At 39.7% G+C, this 18,605-nt stretch overlaps 1 protein-coding gene across 3 annotated transcripts; it reads left to right on the top strand.

The window, feature by feature from the left end:
• The first annotated feature begins 1 nt into the window (after position 1).
• Positions 2–10,281, top strand: eif4eb (eukaryotic translation initiation factor 4eb). 3 transcript variants are annotated; one of them, XM_085440607.1, is made up of 7 exons: positions 6–102; positions 888–991; positions 4,370–4,465; positions 4,590–4,653; positions 5,585–5,698; positions 9,342–9,481; positions 9,571–10,281. In XM_085440607.1, exons 1-7 carry the CDS (start codon positions 85–87, stop codon positions 9,683–9,685), a joined length of 651 nt encoding a protein of 216 aa, XP_085296733.1. In that variant the 5' UTR covers positions 6–84; the 3' UTR covers positions 9,686–10,281. The 3 variants fall into 3 exon arrangements, with proteins under 3 accessions (XP_085296734.1, XP_085296733.1, XP_085296735.1); XM_085440609.1 differs by lacking the exon at positions 6–102 and adding an exon at positions 146–358; XM_085440608.1 differs by lacking the exon at positions 5,585–5,698 and having other exon boundaries at positions 2–102.
• The last annotated feature ends 8,324 nt before the right edge of the window (positions 10,282–18,605 follow it).

The following is an 18,605-nucleotide window of genomic DNA, read 5'->3' as shown; positions in this document are numbered from 1 at the left end:
TGCACGGCGCATGTCCGCAGCGGGACCGTCACGTTGCATAGTTCGGTCCAATCAACAGAAACTTTCCTAACAGAGAATTGTAAGATGGCGACCGCCGAACCGGTGAGTACTTTCTGTAAAGAACACATGAAAACATATGAGGGTCTTCTCGCTTCGATTACAGGGCGGTGTCAACCGTAAACTTCACGTACAACTCTTAACGTTAGCCCGTAAATGCTTAATGAGCGTTGTTGGGGCCGCACGTGTTGTTTTGAGTACTTCAAATTTGTCTTGGGTGCCACGAGCGAGGCGTAAAACAGGAATGCTTGTGTGTGGAAATCTCCCAACTTTCAAGCTGACGTTACTGCTACCAATCGAGGCAAGCACATTAACTCTCACCTGAAAACCAGTCACTTTTAGTGACGGACATTGCGCAGCGGTGAAGTGAACCTCCAAGAAATGTGTTTATTAGAGGCACGTGAAATCATACCTTATATCCGAGGAGGACTTTATGTAAATAAAAATCCAGCTGTCAGAATGGTTCGACACATGACCTCTGCGGTCCGCCGTTAGCAGTGCTGTAAGCTGAGGTAAATGATGTAGAAGCACAGAGGGGATTCCTTATTTGTATTAAGTAATTTTATAGTTAATATTAGTTAGTCTTTGTCTCGCATCATAGTGAAATGTGTTCCAGATGTTCGTAATGGATTCCGTAAACATCTGCTTCCGTCACGGAATTTAAGTCGATCTAAGTTTCGTTTTAGGCTATAATATCAGTTTTTTTTTAAAAATGGGACTTCTACTAGTGGAAACAAGTAAACAAGAGGAAAAACCAGAACTCAAACATGTTGTTTTCAGTTTTATTGTATACCTTATATTAGTGTTGAGCCTCCATCTATTTTTTTTAGGAAACTAACCCAAGTCCTTCCCAGCCTGATGAAGATGGAGCTGAGCAGACCGGACAGGAGATTGTGAGCCCAGAGGCCTACATCAAACACCCGCTCCAGAACAGGTAGAGACCGCAGGTTTATGTAAAGCGACCCAAAGTTTTCCTTCAAGCAAGTCATGACACTTTTGGTAACACCTCAGGACGTTTATTTGATGAGCTGTTCTACAGCGTTATTTAAATTAACTTTAATTTCAGTGGTTACCAGTACATAAAACCTGCATGTTTATATACTAAAAAAAGAAAAAACCTAGAAAACCTGTTGAATGCCCCCACAAAGATTTCTGAAAACGTCTTAAAAACTCCCACAGTCTCAAAATTTCTTTATCTCTCCAGATAAAAACCAAAGATCAGAATTACTCGTTTAAATTATTTTATGCCAACACTTGTTATCACATTATTGAATAGTAATTAATAGTATGGCTTGTCTGTTAAGGCCCAAATAATATATATATAATTGTTGCCTCACTTCCTATTACCAAATCGTGTCCAGTGTGTGTGAGTCATCTGTGTGATGTGTTTATAGGCCTGTAAATCAGTACTGCTTATCAGCTGAAGTCAAAAAGTCTGATAGTTTGTTCGCCTCCTTGCTTTGCATAACTGTTTGTTGTTATGCAAAGACTGTTATTAAAGTTTAAAATTGTATAATAAAGCCTTAATTACTATTTTTAGAATAGCAATTAGGCAGGCTTTGGTTTAATTCAACGGAATTAAAGTAATTTTTGTCTAAGTGGCTTGAAAATTGTGCTTTGGAGGCAAAACAAAACAAAAGCATTTCAGTTGCCATTCACATAGGACATGCCAGCATCTTATCACGGTCAGTAAGAGCGACCGCTTGTGTGTGGGAGTGGATAAATGTCAAGATGAAAAGTGCATCAAACTCCAGAGAAAAGACTGGTGACCTGTGTCAGACTCATGTTTGATCACAAGGCTCAGTTCGAGAACTGAATGACCGTTTCTCCTCATGGCCGAAGCAGCCGCTCATGCAGAAGTGAAAGAGAGACATGAATTGACCACTCACTGAAAACAATGAGTGCTGTGTTTACGGGAGGAAGAGGAGCCATTTACACAATTTGTCTGCATGATAGAAACATAAATAGAAGAACAAATGCAAATGTGTTTTGTTTCCAAGATAGATTTTGATGAGTTAAACCAATTTTCATCTTGATTGAAGACAGTGTCTAACAGACTTGGCAGTCATAAAATGTCATAAATACACATTTAATAATTAAAATATGAAGTTATCTCAAATGTGTTTTTGATGGATCTTCAGTGTTTTCATTGATATCGCACAGCTAGGATTTCCAGATCATATGACTCTGTCCCACTCAACCCCCACCAAACACACAATTAGATAATGCAGTGGAACCGCATCATTAAATCATTGTTTGTCATTTACTTTCATGCTGAGTTTATATGTACAAAAAATGGTAACAGCAGGACAGTTAGATGAGCTGATGTAACAGTTGTGGCTTCTGTTAAATGCAAGAGTACCCAGTGCTTAGGCTGGGGATCAGTTTTGGCCCTGCAGGCCCAGGGCTGCAGTACACTCGTGGAAAATCTCACAGAAACCTCCATCTTTGGAAAAGGAAAGATCAAACTGTAAAGCACCTTTTCGGGTTTTCTCCATTTAATTATTAAATGGTAAAAGGACTGGCTTATGTATCGCATTTTTACTCCAAGTGAGAACTCAAAGCAGTGCTTTATACTATGCCTGTCAGCGTGTTCTAACGATCACACTCATACACACACTGATGGATGGATCAGGGTAATTTGTGCTTCAGTATCTTTCCCAAGAAACACTTTGACATGCAGACTGGAGGAGCTGGGGATCAGTCTAGTATGAAACAGTTAAAACATCCAGCGTACAAGCGCCGGACATTAAATTGATGCTGCTTTGCTGATTAAAGTGGTATATCCCATGATATTGATGTTCAAAGTTCATTATTTAAAGAAAAAAAGTAATAAAAAGGTAAGATTTTGACTTTAGATTGTGACACTTTGAGTGGGTGTAAATTATTTACAGATTTTTAACAGAGCTTAAGCTTGTGTTTTTCCATCACTGAAAATTTAATGTGCGTAGCTCACGTAGGAATTCTAAAGGATCAAAAGACTGGGAAAAGTTAGGTGACTTAAAATGCCAGATTTCACCCCACCACCATGGACTTACTTTGTATGACTTCACTGGATAGTTGTTAAAGTTACCGTACCAAGAAAACCAGCTGATTCTGATGGGGTCGTGGGGTTCCACAGCCAGTTGTCTAAGTCTCAGAACAAGATTATTCATCTTCTTATTGTATTAATATGCACATTTGGACTTTTGTTGTGCATTTCATCACAAGTTTGGTCTTAAATTACCCCCTAACCTGTAGACAGGTTACCTGGTAACCTGGTAAATACACAGTATGTGACAGTAAATATAATTGATTGATTGCATTTTCTTAATTAAAATCTGGATGATTCATTGATAAAATGGAAAAACTCATATATAACTCTATATATATGAGTTTTATTAAATTGTACCTGTATCCATGTATTTATGCATGCAGAGCGTCGGATTCAAGCCTTTTTTTATTTCCCCACAGTAAGACTGTGATTGTCTGTGATGGCGTGGTGACCTGTCCAGGGGGGTTCAGTGTTTTTCCTCTCAATCCATACTTGGATACTTTCCAAGTACCTTCTGTGCTGAATACAAATAAGCCGTGAATGAATATTTTATGCATATTTAAATTCCACAAGGGTCTTTATGTCCAAAAGGGTCAAATATAAAAGCCAAACTCGACTGAGATCCAGTCAGCTAAAAGAAAAGTTGGCTCCTAAACACTTTAGTGGTGTCTCACAGCTCATTTTGATGAGAAGGTAAATGCTAATGGCTAAATATCCCAAAATATTGACAGTGGCATAAAGCATCTGAAACGGATTAATGTTATTTGTATTGACAGTGATGTGCATTTCTCAGTTTTCTTAACTCCCACATTGTTTTCAGGGTCAAAGGGTGATTGAGCCTGTTGAAGTCCATGAGAGGGATCGTGTAATGTATGTGGCCTTAGATCATGGCCTATAACTAAACATTCAAATGTCTGATAAACAGGTTCACTAGAAAAATTCACACAACGTTCTAATTGCTCATCAAACACTCTGCTCTGTGGATTTAGTACAGCTGAAGATATTTGGCTTATTATTCAGACCTTATTTGGCTCATATTTGGACTGTGGGAGTCTGTCTGCTTTAATTCTTTATTAGTTTAATTTTTTTGCCAGCCTGTTGCTGAGTTATTAGAGAGTTTAGTGTTGAGCATTTGGGACAAGCATCATCTGCATCTCGTGCATCCATACGTTGCTCATTTGCCCAGAAGTTCTGTTTGCCTTTGTTTACATTGTGTGTGTGTGTAATAATAGGCCTATTATATTTATGCAAATTTTTGTTTTCTGCTTAAAACAACAGATGGTCTCTGTGGTTCTTCAAGAATGACAAGAGCAAAACATGGCAGGCCAACCTGCGACTCATCTCTAAATTTGACACAGTTGAAGATTTCTGGGCGTAAGGAACGATAAATGTCTGGGATTCTTCTGTGCTCTCACTGAGAAACAAGCTGTGAGATACCCTGACTATATAATATGTTGTGAAATAGGATTTTATTAATGCTTTTCTGTCTTTATTTCAGTCTCTACAACCATATCCAGTTGTCAAGCAACCTAATGTCAGGCTGTGATTACTCACTTTTCAAGGTATGTTTGATTCGTTTACCTTTTCTGGACAAAAGCAGTGAGTGTTGACTTTAAATGCACATACATTTAATTAAATTGGGATTTTTAGTGACCTTTGCTTGTCAGTGTCTTCTTTAACAGTCTGTATTTTAAGTAAAAGTCTTCCAATATTCTCAAAGTTACATGTAAAAAAAACTACATAGCATCTTTTTAAGCTGGTAAATGTCTTTACATAGATATGAGATATGGCATTTGTGCTAGTTTTAGTTGTTTTGAGATACTAAATAAGCAAATAAAAGGCCCGAGGCCTCTTCCACATTTGAAGTACAGGAATAGAGATCAGTTAAATGTTTTAAACTGATATCCTATTATTATTTTAGACATTGTAAAACAATATCAGTTACTCCTGTACTGAAGTTGACTGCTTTGAGGGTCTGTCCCACAGCCCACATCATACCCCTCAAGGCAGTGGTAGTCCAAACACTGAACAGAAACAAATAAAGCTTCTGCAAACAGAACAATGCCTGACTGAACTGCCAAGACAAGAGTTCCAGTAAAAACAGCAGCATCATTGCTGGAGGGAAGGGAAACAAGAAAAAGCCAGCTCACAGCCAGGAGAGAGAGGATGAGTTAAAGTGGAAAAAGAGTACTGGACTCAAGCCTTTATGGAGGATCACACCAGTGATTATCAGTCATCATCTGTACAAATTTACATTAAGGAAATCTTCTGGGAAATAAAAACCTATCTGGAAATAGGTTGAAGGTGAATCTTTAAGAAAAAGGTGTTTCAGCACTCGCTGTATACACGCTGACTTTTGATATATTTTCGTTTTTCCGTCGCAAACATATAATGCCTAACTGTGGGAAAGATACATTGCTTGCAGGCAACGTTGAAACCTCGTTCTTAGAGGCTGCTCGGGATGTGTGCTGACAATTTGAACTATTGCTGCAGGATGGCATTGAACCCATGTGGGAGGATGAGAGGAACAAGCGTGGCGGGCGCTGGCTAGTTACACTCACCAAGCAGCAGAGGAGATTAGACCTGGACCGCTACTGGCTGGAAACTGTAGGTTTGACTGTGCTTGTGCTCTTCATCCCATTGCTTAAACCAGTGACAATAATAATCATTTCTCTAACCTCTCCCCAAAGCAGTACATTTATTACATGCTGGCAGCCATAATTAGTTACACCATGTTATCATTACACTTGTTGCCTGCAGAAAGGGGTGATTACAACTAAGCGTATCTTTCAGAGCTGAACCGAGCTCAGATTGATTTCATGTTCTTGGCAGCAAATGTGCGATTGCTGTGAGTGCGTGTTGAGCTGCAGGTTTGAGATCACAACCTGGTCAAATGAGAGCAATTGAAAATTGGTTTGCTTGCTTGGTGCTAACAGCGAGCGATGCTCAGCACAGATGCAGGAAAGAAAAGAAAAACATTTTCACAAGCTATAAAAAATATCACCGGGATGTTGGAACACTTATACTGTGTTGAATTAATACATATGGCCACCTGGGGCAGCAGTGAGCGCTACAATCAGCCAACCAATCAGCAAGTTACCACATATTATTTCTAGGCAGGTTTTTAAATGCGATAACTGAGAACAAGGTGACATATAGTCTTAAAATTCATACAATAGATGCAACTACTAAAATGTTGGTGAATTTGAATCTCAGTGATGTCGACCTGGAGGTTGAGGTGACTAAGATTCAAATCTCAAGGTCAACATCAGAGATCGTTTTCAGATAATCTTGTGACTTCAATAACTTAAGAAGGGCGTCGCCTAGGTGTAAAAGTTCACGAGTTTAAATATCAACGAGAACCAGGCAGCATTTTAAATCTCGCCTGATGAATGGCTACTGCCTATATGGCGCTGTTGGCAGTGCAGAGCCGATTCTTCCTTGGTGCCATTTCAGCAGGTTTTAAGATCTAATCTCACATAGCTCCACAAAATATAAAATTTGGGGTAATTTCAGTGGGAAGCCAGGTGCAGCGCACAGCATCTGCATTTTTTTTCTGCAGTTTTTTTGCAGTAGCCCCGCACACAGCCACATATTTAAACTGTTTCATCATTCAGTCTGCCTTCTTTTGGTTACCAAGTCCGTGCCTGCTTTTTGGCCATAGCACCCCTGTAGGTTGTAGATGGACCACTGACTCTGCATCTGTGGGAAAAGCGTAGTAGAGCCATCTCAGACCTGGCTCCCACACAATCGCTCGTGGTTAGCAGCAAATGTGTTTTGCAAGAATATTCTCCATTAGTCATTAAATTTGACAGGATCCTGTTATATATTATACAGGCCTGGATCAGGGCCAGCGGAGATCCAAATTCAATTTTTAAATTTCTTTGTAAGATAAAAAATATTTAAATACTAGTTTTAAAATTAACATTCTTTGTATCTTTAAATTTTTTTGCAGTTTAAATCCTGTAGGATATATTTATATATACCAGTGGTTCTCATAATTTTCACAATAAGTACCACCTCATAAAATATATGGCTCTTAATGTCGGTCATAAGGGTGGTACTTTAAAGTACAGTACTATAGGCCTGTTTAACACCCTATACAGTTTACACGAGACAATTTTCTTTCTTATATGAATGTTATTTATTTTAACTGTCATAAACAGGATGTGACAAGTGATAAAAATAACAACTGTACTGCAATAAAACATCCACAGCAGATGGGATATCCAATCTTTAAGTGATGATATGATGAAACCTGCTTCTGGGTACAAACTACTCTGAGTTTATTAAGGCTGTTATGTTTTTAACATGTTTTAAAGCTTTGTATCTTGTTCTATTTAATCTCAACAAGCCCCTGAAAATAAGTCAGTGATCACTGTCGGCCTGTCTCGGTTTTTATCGTCACTATTCAAAGGTCTGTTTTTAAAACCTTACGATGTCACTAAACCTCAGTCATGCGGCAGTATATTAATGACAAACCTCGTATTGTGGATGGATTATCTCAGTTGTTCTCCTGACTGAAGTTTGGTCCGTTTACATCAATACGTCAATTTAACTTTTATTGAGTGGAAAAAAGTTAGCGTTCATCCTCCAGCTTCACTTTGGCTACGTTCACACTGCAGGCAAAAGCGCATCAAATCAGATTTTTTTTTTGACCCTATGCGACCCATATCCGATCATGGTATGACAGTGTGAACGGCACAAATCCGATACTTTCAAATCCGATCTGGGTCACTTTCGTATGTGGTACTGAATCCGATACATATCTGATGTTTTAGAAAGCAACTGCTGTTTGATGGTCATGTCGCATTAAATCCGTCTTTTACGTCACTGACACAAGACAGACGCCAATTATCAGCGCCAGAGAAGACATCGCGAACGCTTCCTGGCCATCCGGTGAAACTGCTGGGAAGACAACGTTGGAGAAACGTTAACATTTTATTTGTACTGCATAATCTGCAGATTCTGACAAATATCTGCAACTATCCTTTGAAGCACCGCTCCTCTAAAACAGCAATAAGGATCATTATTAGGTTATTTACATTATGTAAATAACAAAATAACTTAAAGCAAAAATTGGGGAAACGTGAAGTCCGAAGTCTTTATATTAACGGCCATCAGTCAAACAATATTGTTTGCTCTGGGTCTAAACAGAGCGCGTTGTGTGTGACGTCTTTTGCGCATGCGGGCCGCTTTGAGCGTTCACACTAGAGCGCGTTTGCTGTCGCATTTTATTTGTAGTGTGAACACGCAGACAAAAAAATCGGATTTGATCAAAAAATCGGAATTGAGCATTAAGACCTGCAGTGTGAACGTAGCCTTTGTTTATGTTATGCTAACCATAGCTGTGTAGCTAGCCACCACATAGCACATCATTATATACCAGCTAGCCCAACTTCAGTAACCCTACAAACGTCACTGCTGTTTAGGTTTCTGGCTTCATTTATGTTGGACGTGATAGCAGAGCTGTACGTTTTAATTTTTCAGAAATCCCTCAATCAGAACATGGTATATTATTTAATCTTAAAAAAAATCTTTGAAGACTTCCCACGTATCACTAGAGGGAGCCCACGTGCCACCAGTGGTACACATACCACAGTTTCAGAACCACTGATATATAGGATAGGATTCACTTATAGTATATAGGGTGAATCAGTGGGTTATTCACATTACGATTTTATTTAATAGGATAAAAACAATTTCTTCTTCCAAAGCTGGAAGAACTCAACTCAGGTAAAAGTAAATTCTTACTAAATTTCTTCCTGTTCTGACCTGCCATTGATCCTGAACTTAACTGAAGTGAAATATCAGAAGATCGGTTAATGAAAAAACACCAAGAACCCTTTAATGTTCTGCTCGTGTGATGATCAGGTTTGTGACTAAAGCTTTGGGTCGGCTGCAGAAGTTTTTCACATTCAAACAGGGCCGAGGCAGTCTGAAGATATCGAAGGTGTCAGAACAAAATGTGTTCAGATACTGCTGAAATATCACACTAGGATTAAGTAGTAACTTTGGAAATAATAATGTCAGCGTAAAATGCCACCAAATACTATGTAGTGTCACTGATTTTGAAAAAGCAGAAATCCTTAAAAATGTCAGCTCCCCAGTAATGAATACGACAAGCCTCAACGACCTCACTGCCTTTTCTCTTGTCGCAAAGAATGAGGATTTCAAGTTGCTGTCAAAATAAAGATGTGTTTCAATATGTCAAGACAACAGCTTTTCTTCCTCTGCATCCTGTCACCAGCTGCTGTGCTTAGTCGGAGAGGCCTTTGACGACTACAGCGATGATGTCTGCGGAGCCGTGGTCAACGTCCGCACAAAAGGGGATAAAATAGCCGTCTGGACGTCAGACTACGAGAACCGCGAAGCTGTAACGCACATAGGGTGAGACAGATCAGATCGCGGTCTGTTTAAGTATTCTAAGCACTGAAGGCCTCCTCAGCATCTTACGTTGTCATTTCGTATTTCAACAGGAGAGTTTACAAGGAACGCTTGGGGCTTCCCGTGAAGATGACTATTGGTTACCAGTCTCATGCAGACACCGCTACCAAAAGCGGTTCAACCACCAAGAACAAATTTGTTGTTTGAGAAAGCCCTTATGTGCCTCTTTTCATTTTCTTGTCTTATTTTGTTGTTGGTGCACATGTTTACTTTGCTGCAAAAGACTCTGCGGTATGCAATCTGGAAGGAAATAAAGAGTTCATGCCAAATGTTGCCATAACCTGCCCAGGAACTTATACTATAAATGCTATGGAAAACAGATGAATGCAAAAACTTCCACAAACACTAATAATGAGAGGTATTAATAGTGGATGTCATTTAGAGTGCTTCATTTTGTACTAAACAAAATCGTTCTGATTTTATATTTTTATTTTGCGAATGGCAGGGAATCAGAAAATGTATATTTCTCACCTGTTTTACAGCATCGTTGGTTTGGCTGTAATCCTTATTTTTTTTTTTTTTTTTTTTTTTTTTTCTTCTCTAATCCTTATTGACATTAAACTCTTTTAATTTATTATATTAATTTGCTTGCATATTATTAGAATGTTAGACCTTCGTTTTATGCTTTTTTTTTTCTTTTTTTTTTTGCCTTGAGCCATTGCACGTAATCCACCTTTTTAAAGTGTTTCATGACATATATTCATTTGAGTGTTAATATAATTAAAACATTGGTTTTGCAATTATTAACTGTTAAATTGTGGATTTATTTTGTTGCTTTCTGTAAGTGGTACATTCCTTGTTATAAACGCTTTACTAATTGACTTGTGGTGATGCTCTATTGATGGACACTGACTTTTTGAAGTTAACTTATCAGCAGTGGCGGGCAGATCAGCCGTAAAGTAAAAAGACTAATGTAGATATGATTATACTTAAGAAAAGAGCACTTGGTGTGAAATCTGGCTCTCCCTCGTTTTAAGATCCCTTAAAATGTCAGTAAAAAACACTTGTGAGAGAAAAGATTAGTTTGGGAAACGCGGCGTCAGTCCATTGCCACCAGAGCAGCTTTCAAATGTCACTTCGCCGTGACAAATATCATCACGTTCTCGGTGTTCTTCTAATAAAGCAGCAGGCGACGCTTCTACACGTAGATCCTTCTTGATCTGATGAAGCTTTAAGTGGCTCTTTAATGAGGTCCCTGCTGCAGTTCTGGTGGTAACCTTTAAAGCCCAGCTGTTTATTCATGTAAGATCCTTTACAAGCATGCACTTACATGATAAACACAGTAAGTAAAACATGTAATAATGTATTCTGTTTAGAGCAGATGCTTCAAAATACCTCGAATCAGTAATTCGTCTGCACCAGTGCAGCAAAATGCCACAGTAACCTGACAGATTTTTGTACTTTTAACTAATATGTAAGATTTCTATGCTAATAAAATGCTAAATAACTTAAAAAATCAGATACAGCAATTAAAAAAAAAAAAATCTATTGTAAAGATTATACACAACCACAGTAAACGACCTTGGGGCAGATTCAAGTGATTAAATCTTTCAAAGAATAAATGAATAACAGAATTAACAGGTAGTTAGAATAAAAAAATGTCTGAAATGTGCTTCAACTGGCAAATTTGGGAGGAAAAAATAAAGACAAAGGTTAAAACTTGTTCTAACATAATTGAAGGGCTTTAAGTGTCATCGATCAACGGGACTGTAAGGTCTAATAAGCCTTTGGAAATCCATTCCAACAGACCGAGTCTTAATATGTTCTGCAAAAGCTGAAATCACTAAGAATTGATCAGCCTTTTAATACTGCATCGAGGCCAATAGTTTTTTTTTTTTTAAAAATGTAAGAAACATCTTCCTAATTTCCTTTTGTCAAATTCAGATTTGCGGTGTCTCAGAGGTGCCTTAATGGAGGAGCTACACAGGGGGGATTAAACAGGAGATAATGGATTTCAGTCCGTCTTCAGTGTGCTGTGTGGAGTCTGCACTGAGCTTTTAAACACAGCTGCCATTAGTTGCTTATCAGCTGCAGTATAGCAGCTATAGAAAGCATTCAGACGTCTTCACATGCTGAAGAGGTCTATTGTGTTGTACATTTCATTTTAAGTAGAGAGAGTTGTATGTTTTCCTCTCGAGCTACGCTGAATAACCTTTTACCTTAAATGTAACTGTGAGTTGGAGTGGATCATTTTTGGCTCAGTTTTTCTTTCCCTTAGTTTAGTTTACCTGTTGTTGGTTCTGCACCCCGTAACATGGTGTTCCCACCATCTCCATCCTTTGCTCTAAGGACTGTGATAACCAGATAATAAGCTTGAATTGGGCCAAAATATTCTTTCATTGTGCTCTGAATTCTTTAAATACTGTCTCTCAAATCCCAAAGTCCAACCTGGCTGTCATTTGCGTTTTGCTAAGAGTGGCTTCTGTCTAGCTGCTCTGACATAAAGTGATGAATTGAATGAAATGGTTTTCTTTCCAGCCCGTTTTCACATCCCTGCTGAGGACTTCTGAAGCTCGGTGAGTGACTTGTTCACCTTTCTGACCAAAGCCGCTCTTGTAAATTGCTTAATTTAGCCAGCTGCAGGAGGTCTGGTGGCTCCAAATTTCTTCAATTTCACAGGTTTTGTGGTAACAGTGCTCTTGGGAGACAAGGGTCACGTCAGTCAGACAGAAGATGTAGTCCAGGCGGGGAAATGTGAAATGAAGGCTGAAATGAGCAGATTTCAAAAAGGACAAAGCGATTTTGGAGCCAAAAGAGCAAAGAGCCAAAACATTAAATATTGTTACCGTGGAAATTTTACCTAGCTGATTTGTTTTACTGCGGCTCTGAGTATTCCACTTATGCCGCGACTGCTGGCAGGTTTTAATAGGTAATCATTTCACTGCTGTCCATCACTTTACACTGGAGGGAGCTGCAGCCCCATTTAACTTTAAATTGGTGTTTGTAAGGCCAGTAGGCAGTGCAGGCAAGGATTTGTTTACAGCCCTAAGTCTACATTGTTTTAGCTTTCATCTTTAAAGGCAGTGGTTTAGGAGCTTACCGTCGTGTGGATTGCACTGCTGTCAGTCTGGGTGTTTCCTATCTCAGGCTTTGATGGCTGCAGCTCAATTCATAGGAAAAAAGAAATTAAGTTATGGCGCAACATGAGCTGAAAGAGGCATTGTGTTTGTGCAGAGGTGAAGAGGAAGTTTCAAAGAATGAGCAAAAGCAGAAAACATGAAAACACAACTTTTTCATCTGCTTGCGGGACTGTGAGTAAAAGCTCTCACGAGTAGACTCTCATAGTGGCTGAAAAGCAGTGCACAGAAACAAACGCCGTCCATAAGACTGAGCATTTAACATCAAAGAATTGTATGTTGCCAGAAGCTATAATTAGGACATAATACTGTGTAATACCCCACAGCTAAAGGATTCAAGGAAAAGCCATTTGTGAAGCTCAACTATTTATCAGCTTTCCATTCTCTAGACGGCTGATCAGTTTTCCCAAGGGCCCATTCGAGTCCCTCATTTATCTTCATGTATTGTAAGGATCAATGGCGGGATTTGTTAACCCAGATTAAATGAATGAAGGGGGTAATCAGACAGGCAGTTAGCCCACTTTGTGTGATCGAAAACACTTAGACTAAATTGAAATCCCAGGCGCATATATTTAAAATATATGTATCGGCACACTATCACAGAAGCACACAGGACACAGCCGTGCAGTGTAAAGCAGTTATTGCATTGCATCGTGAGGCATTTAGTATTGATCCAAATAACTCCCTGTGCACCTATTTGAGACCGAGTCCTGACAGCCCACTCAGAAGAAACAGCATATTATTTCCATGTAAGCTTCACTTTGCTGGTGCTGAATGCACTGTAGGATTGATTTGAACATTTCATTGATCACCTTTACGACACAGGTCTGAAGAGCGATTTTCCTTAACTTTCAAATATGAGATCCCGAGGCCTGAGGATGCTTACTGGTGCTCTGAGGAAACAGTGGGAAAATGTCCAAGATTTTCCAAACTTGGCCTGCCAGCAGGTCTTAAGGTGGGCTGGAATGGCCTTCTGTCACCTTCAGTTGATTAGTAATTCAATCTGGCAGGTGGTTAGATACAATGCAGGCCCTTACAGCTGATGTCATTCGGACAGTCAAGTCACCACATGGTCCCGCCTGCACACTCGCTTTTCTCTTCTTATCCTTCTCACGCGTGCAGATGTCAATATATTTGTTTGCGCTGCGCTTCAGCAGACGAATTCTACAGGGTGGCTTCTTTCAAGTAGCGGCTAATTTCAAAAGCAGTGTTTCAAACAGCTCAATATACACTCACTGGTCACTTCAAGGGGGTTGCACCCCCTTTTGCGCTCAGAACCGCTTTAATTTTTCATGTCATGGATTCAACTTTAAGATTTTGATCCATGTTGGCACATTTGCTGCAGATGCAGCTGTGTGATGCATGATGCCACATGATGCTGCGGGATCCACGATGCAAATCCCCTTTTCCACCACTTCCCAAAGCTGCTCTACTGCTGAGGCCATTTGAGTACAGTGAATTCATTGTCGTGTTCAAGAAACCAGCTCGAGATGATTTTGTGCAGTTGCCAAACACTCACAGGAGGCTGTTTGTGTGGAGTCTGGCACACGTCGAGCCTTGCTAGCAGAAGTTGCAGTATTTATCAGAAACAAACCAAAGTCAAACAAAACTTTACTCTGTGAGATCAAAGAGAACAGGAGAAGAAGATGTGTTGATGTGAGGTGTTGCTGAGAATTCTGGTTTATTTCAAGAAAATATTTTATTTTAAGAAAAATGTCAGTACTGGGGTACAGTTTACAGTCACTTTCTGTGGATTTCTGTGGTCACAACTAGGTTAGGTCCTGGGTGAGAGCAGTGATAAGAGAGAGACGCTCTTTAAAAACTTATCTTGTGATGAAATCAGCAATTTTTTTTCTTTAATTTGACTGGATATTTTGTATTTGCACTTAATTCAAAATAAATTCCAAGATAGCTGACGAATGCCAGGACCTCTAGAAGGGATTTGGTAGAAATCATCAATTTGAACTCTCACTTGCCAAATTCCACCTTTATATCAGCTAGGAGTGGGAAAGCAGCCATAATGGCTTAGACTTGGAATGACGGCCAAATCTACAAAGAGCGGTGAACGTCAGAGCAGCAGCAGCAGCACAGGAGATGATTATAGCCTGTTCACAAAGAAAATACACGCTATTATGTGACACATTTCTATGTGCGTCATCAGCCTCTTTGTTGGTTAGTTTAATCATTTTTCACATGGCTGTTTTTCTGCAAGAACCTTTGCCCTTTTCTTCTTTTCTTTGACATCTCTGATAATCAGTTTGCATTGTGTTAATTAACACTGATTTGTTTCTTTGATACAGTGGTTTGTCGGTGCTGTCCTCAGGACCCACGGAGCTCCTGGTCATCTATCTTACCAGTTGGTTAATTGCAGTTAATTGCATTCACCTGCCATCGCAGGTGTCAAATAATCGCTCATTAGATGCCTGGAATAAAAAACAGCAGGGGTGTGAAACTGCAGGATGGAAAAGTACTGGTTTGAAAGAAGTGAGGAAAAAAAACTTAAAAGGTTATTTCTTCTAAAAGAAGTGGGTCAGTCAATGAGCTCGAACACTTTCCAAACAACTTCAAAATAGCCAATCGATAGAAATTCTCATTAATTTCAGCCGTTCGTTCATCTAACTTTCAAAGGAAGGCAAGGGTTTCACACAAACAGGGGATAATTAATGCTGCCTTTTGTGAAGTGTTGTGGTGTTTGCACCAGCAGTTATGCATTAAATTGGCTGGTAATAATAACCCCTCGTGCACTGTCTGCATCATTCATCTGTGACAAATGAGCTCAAGAGATTCCGTGGTCATATTTCATTTGTTTTCTCAATCCAGTGAGGTGAATATTTTCTGTTTTAGCATTTAATTTCATAATGCTTTATTATACCCACCCACAGTCTCCTGGCATAACTGTGGCATGGCTGAGCTTCCTGCTGTCAGCTGAGTAAGTGTCGCTTTCAGCCACATGGGAAGAAAAGCAGGCAAAAGTCCGATTTGTTAATGCGACTCACGCTGCGTGCAGGTGCAGGAAGAGTTTAGGTTTCTATATATATACTGCGACCTAAGACAAAGTTTGATTTTCATAAAGGTCTCAAAAGCAGATAAAGAGAACCCAAACAGGCGAATTAAATGAAAATATTATACCCTGTCATTTATTCCATATATCAAATAATCAGATGTTACATATCTGTTGAAAGCTGAATTCAGAATGTGATGTTTTTCGGTCACAGGGATTGCAATGGGCATCAGGGCTCTGACACCTACAGGAGCTGCCATGAAGTTCCCGGCATACAGTTCTGGTGCTGATGTTAATGCCAGAGGAGGTTTGGACCTCAGTGGTTAGTGAAGCAGAGCATTGCTGACTTTTACTCACTGGGCGCCGTTAGGACTCAGCAACCGTGCTCTGTAACTTTATGTGGTTTGATACTCTGTGGCTGAGCTGCTTTGGTTCCTCAACGCCTTTACAATAATAACACTTTCAGTTTACTGTACGATAGGAATGAAGAAATGTCATTAACTGACTTGTTGTGGGAGTGGCATCCTACGTATTACAATACTACTTTTACAGAGTGCATGGTTAGGTGCTTGATTTTATACACCTGGTAGCAGGATGGAAAAGATCTGAATTCAGAAATTAAGAGATGTGGCCCAACATATTGTCCATGCAGTGTATGGACAAATTTCAAAACTAAATTTAGAAGAGCTGAAGGCCTCTCTTCCATTGGCTAATCTTTCCTAATGTGTAACCAGGAGAGCACTAACCGTGAATAGTGCGCAGGGCAGGGCTGCAAGGAGAAAGTCACTGCTCATCTACAAAGATCATGTGGACAAGCAAAAACCTCCCGTTTGGAAAAAGAAAACCACTGAATAGTAGCATGAGAACTATATTAGTGGACAGTTTATATCTGTTTTGATGCATCTATTTCTGGACTGGTCATCATCACTGATGGAGAAATGAATTCTGATTATACCAGCAAACTCTAAAGGTCAGTTGCAGGACATTTGTCTGTGAGCTGAATTATAAGATAAACTGGGTCATGCAGCAAACTGACAACGCTCAACACAGAAGGCTTCTACTCCGTGAAGAATGAATGGTATGGATTAAAACTATAAGATTATAACCCAAGAAGTACCTTAGGCAACATTTTCATGTGAGGAAATCCACCATCATCCACGAGCTGAAGCTGTTCTGAACCAAGGAATGAGTTTTTCCCCAAAGCGATGCACAGGACTGGTCAGCATTTACCACAAATGGCATTGTTCTTTAGATGCAAAGGTTAACATTGCTTTTTCCTCTTACAGAAATATTACAAAAGTAGCATCGGATAATATCCCTCAGTAAATCAATTTCAAAACACAAAACTGTCACAACCCTTTCAAACCAGAAGTCAGCACACTGAGTGTTTCTGCTCACTCATCACGCAGATAGAGAGCAACGTTAGCCCTAATTCAGTGTTTAATCTGCCACTCTCCTTTTACCTCTTATTACAGAATATTCAACTTTTTTTTTCCCATTGACCAGGCAAACTGTGAAAACGCAATCACCACATTTCGGATTTACATCTCAGTAGACTTTAAATAAAAGAGGACACCATCTTATATGCATTTCAAAGAATGACGCCCTCCTTGCACAAGTCGTGCACAAACAAGACATTTACAGACAGCAAACAAAGAGTTGTAGTGATACTTCAAAGCACTGACACTGTACTGCATACATGCAATAAAAAGGTGGAAAGTATATTATGTTGCCTGCAGCAGTCTTGGGGATTATATAATGTATAAGCCAATACTTCCCTTGCAAAGACTAACAATATCATTGCTGCTCTTGTAGAGAACAGAGATATCCTTCAAAATACACAGAGCTTTCTTTTTATAGATATGTGTAGTGGTATGTAGTATTTAGTAATATGACAGTAAGTGCTTCTGCCAGCCTGCATATTTATTATGAATACCCCTAAAACAAAGCCACAACCTTCACATCATTACACCGTGTCATCCTGGAGCTGTGTTTGCCTTTAGTGGATTAGTACACATTAATACACATTAAACACACATTTTATTCATAACACAATGCGCTGTGCAGTTATCTTGTACCGAGTCTCTTGATGCAGTGTTTGTTTAATAAGGACATTTACATTTTTAAAAAAATATATTCAAATTGCAGCTTTTCTGCTATTATTTTATGCTTCGAGGACTTTGCAGTCACTTGCTGCCTTTGTGTAGCACAAAGTGATGCAGCCTCCGACTATTCAACGCCCACCTCGGAGCCACTTGTCACTTCTTCGCGGCTGTTATCTCTCAGTAATTCCCAAACAAGTGCATTTGTGCAAGACTGTATAACAGATCGGGGCGTTGTGAATTGACTGTGCATCATAAATCGGCTTTGTGTTTTTGTTAATTGCTCCTCTTGGTTGTATGCAGCACAGAATTAAGCTTGAGTTACAAAACTACAGCTGGAACTATACAAATCAGGAGCTTGAACAGTTACAGTAACAGTAATCACTGTGGTACACGCACTAAAAATGGTAAATGGCCTGTATTTGTATAGCGCTTTGCTAGTCCCTAAGGACCCCAAAGCGCTTTACACAACCTGTCATCCACCCATTCACACACACATTCACACACTGGTGATGGCAAGCTACAGTGTAGCCACAGCCACCCTGGGGCGCACTGACAGAGGCGAGGCTGCCGGACACTGGCGCCACCGGGCCCTCTGACCACCATCAGTAGGCAACGGCTGAAGTGTCTTGCCCAAGCAGGCTAAAACCTCGGGGCACTAATGGCCCGTTTCTAGCTCTGTGGTCTGAATCCTCGTCCTCTCATTACTGCTTCCATATTCTCGTATACCAGGCATTGGTGGTAAAGTGATTTCATTACACACGCTGAACACTCTGCTGCTTGCTATTGCAGGAGGTTGCCAAGTATTTGCTACTCCCTCCTGCCCAATTTACCTCCCACATGTCAGTAAAGATGGAAGGAAGACTGCAGTGTTCCTTTCACACGCT

The sequence above is a fragment of the Copadichromis virginalis genome, linkage group LG19 (assembly GCF_057382275.1).
Source record: "Copadichromis virginalis isolate Kocher_CV1m ecotype Utaka linkage group LG19, C_Virginalis_male_GT1.1, whole genome shotgun sequence".
NCBI classification, from domain to species: Eukaryota; Metazoa; Chordata; class Actinopteri; order Cichliformes; family Cichlidae; genus Copadichromis; species Copadichromis virginalis.
This window is presented reverse-complemented; position numbering and strand designations above follow the sequence as displayed.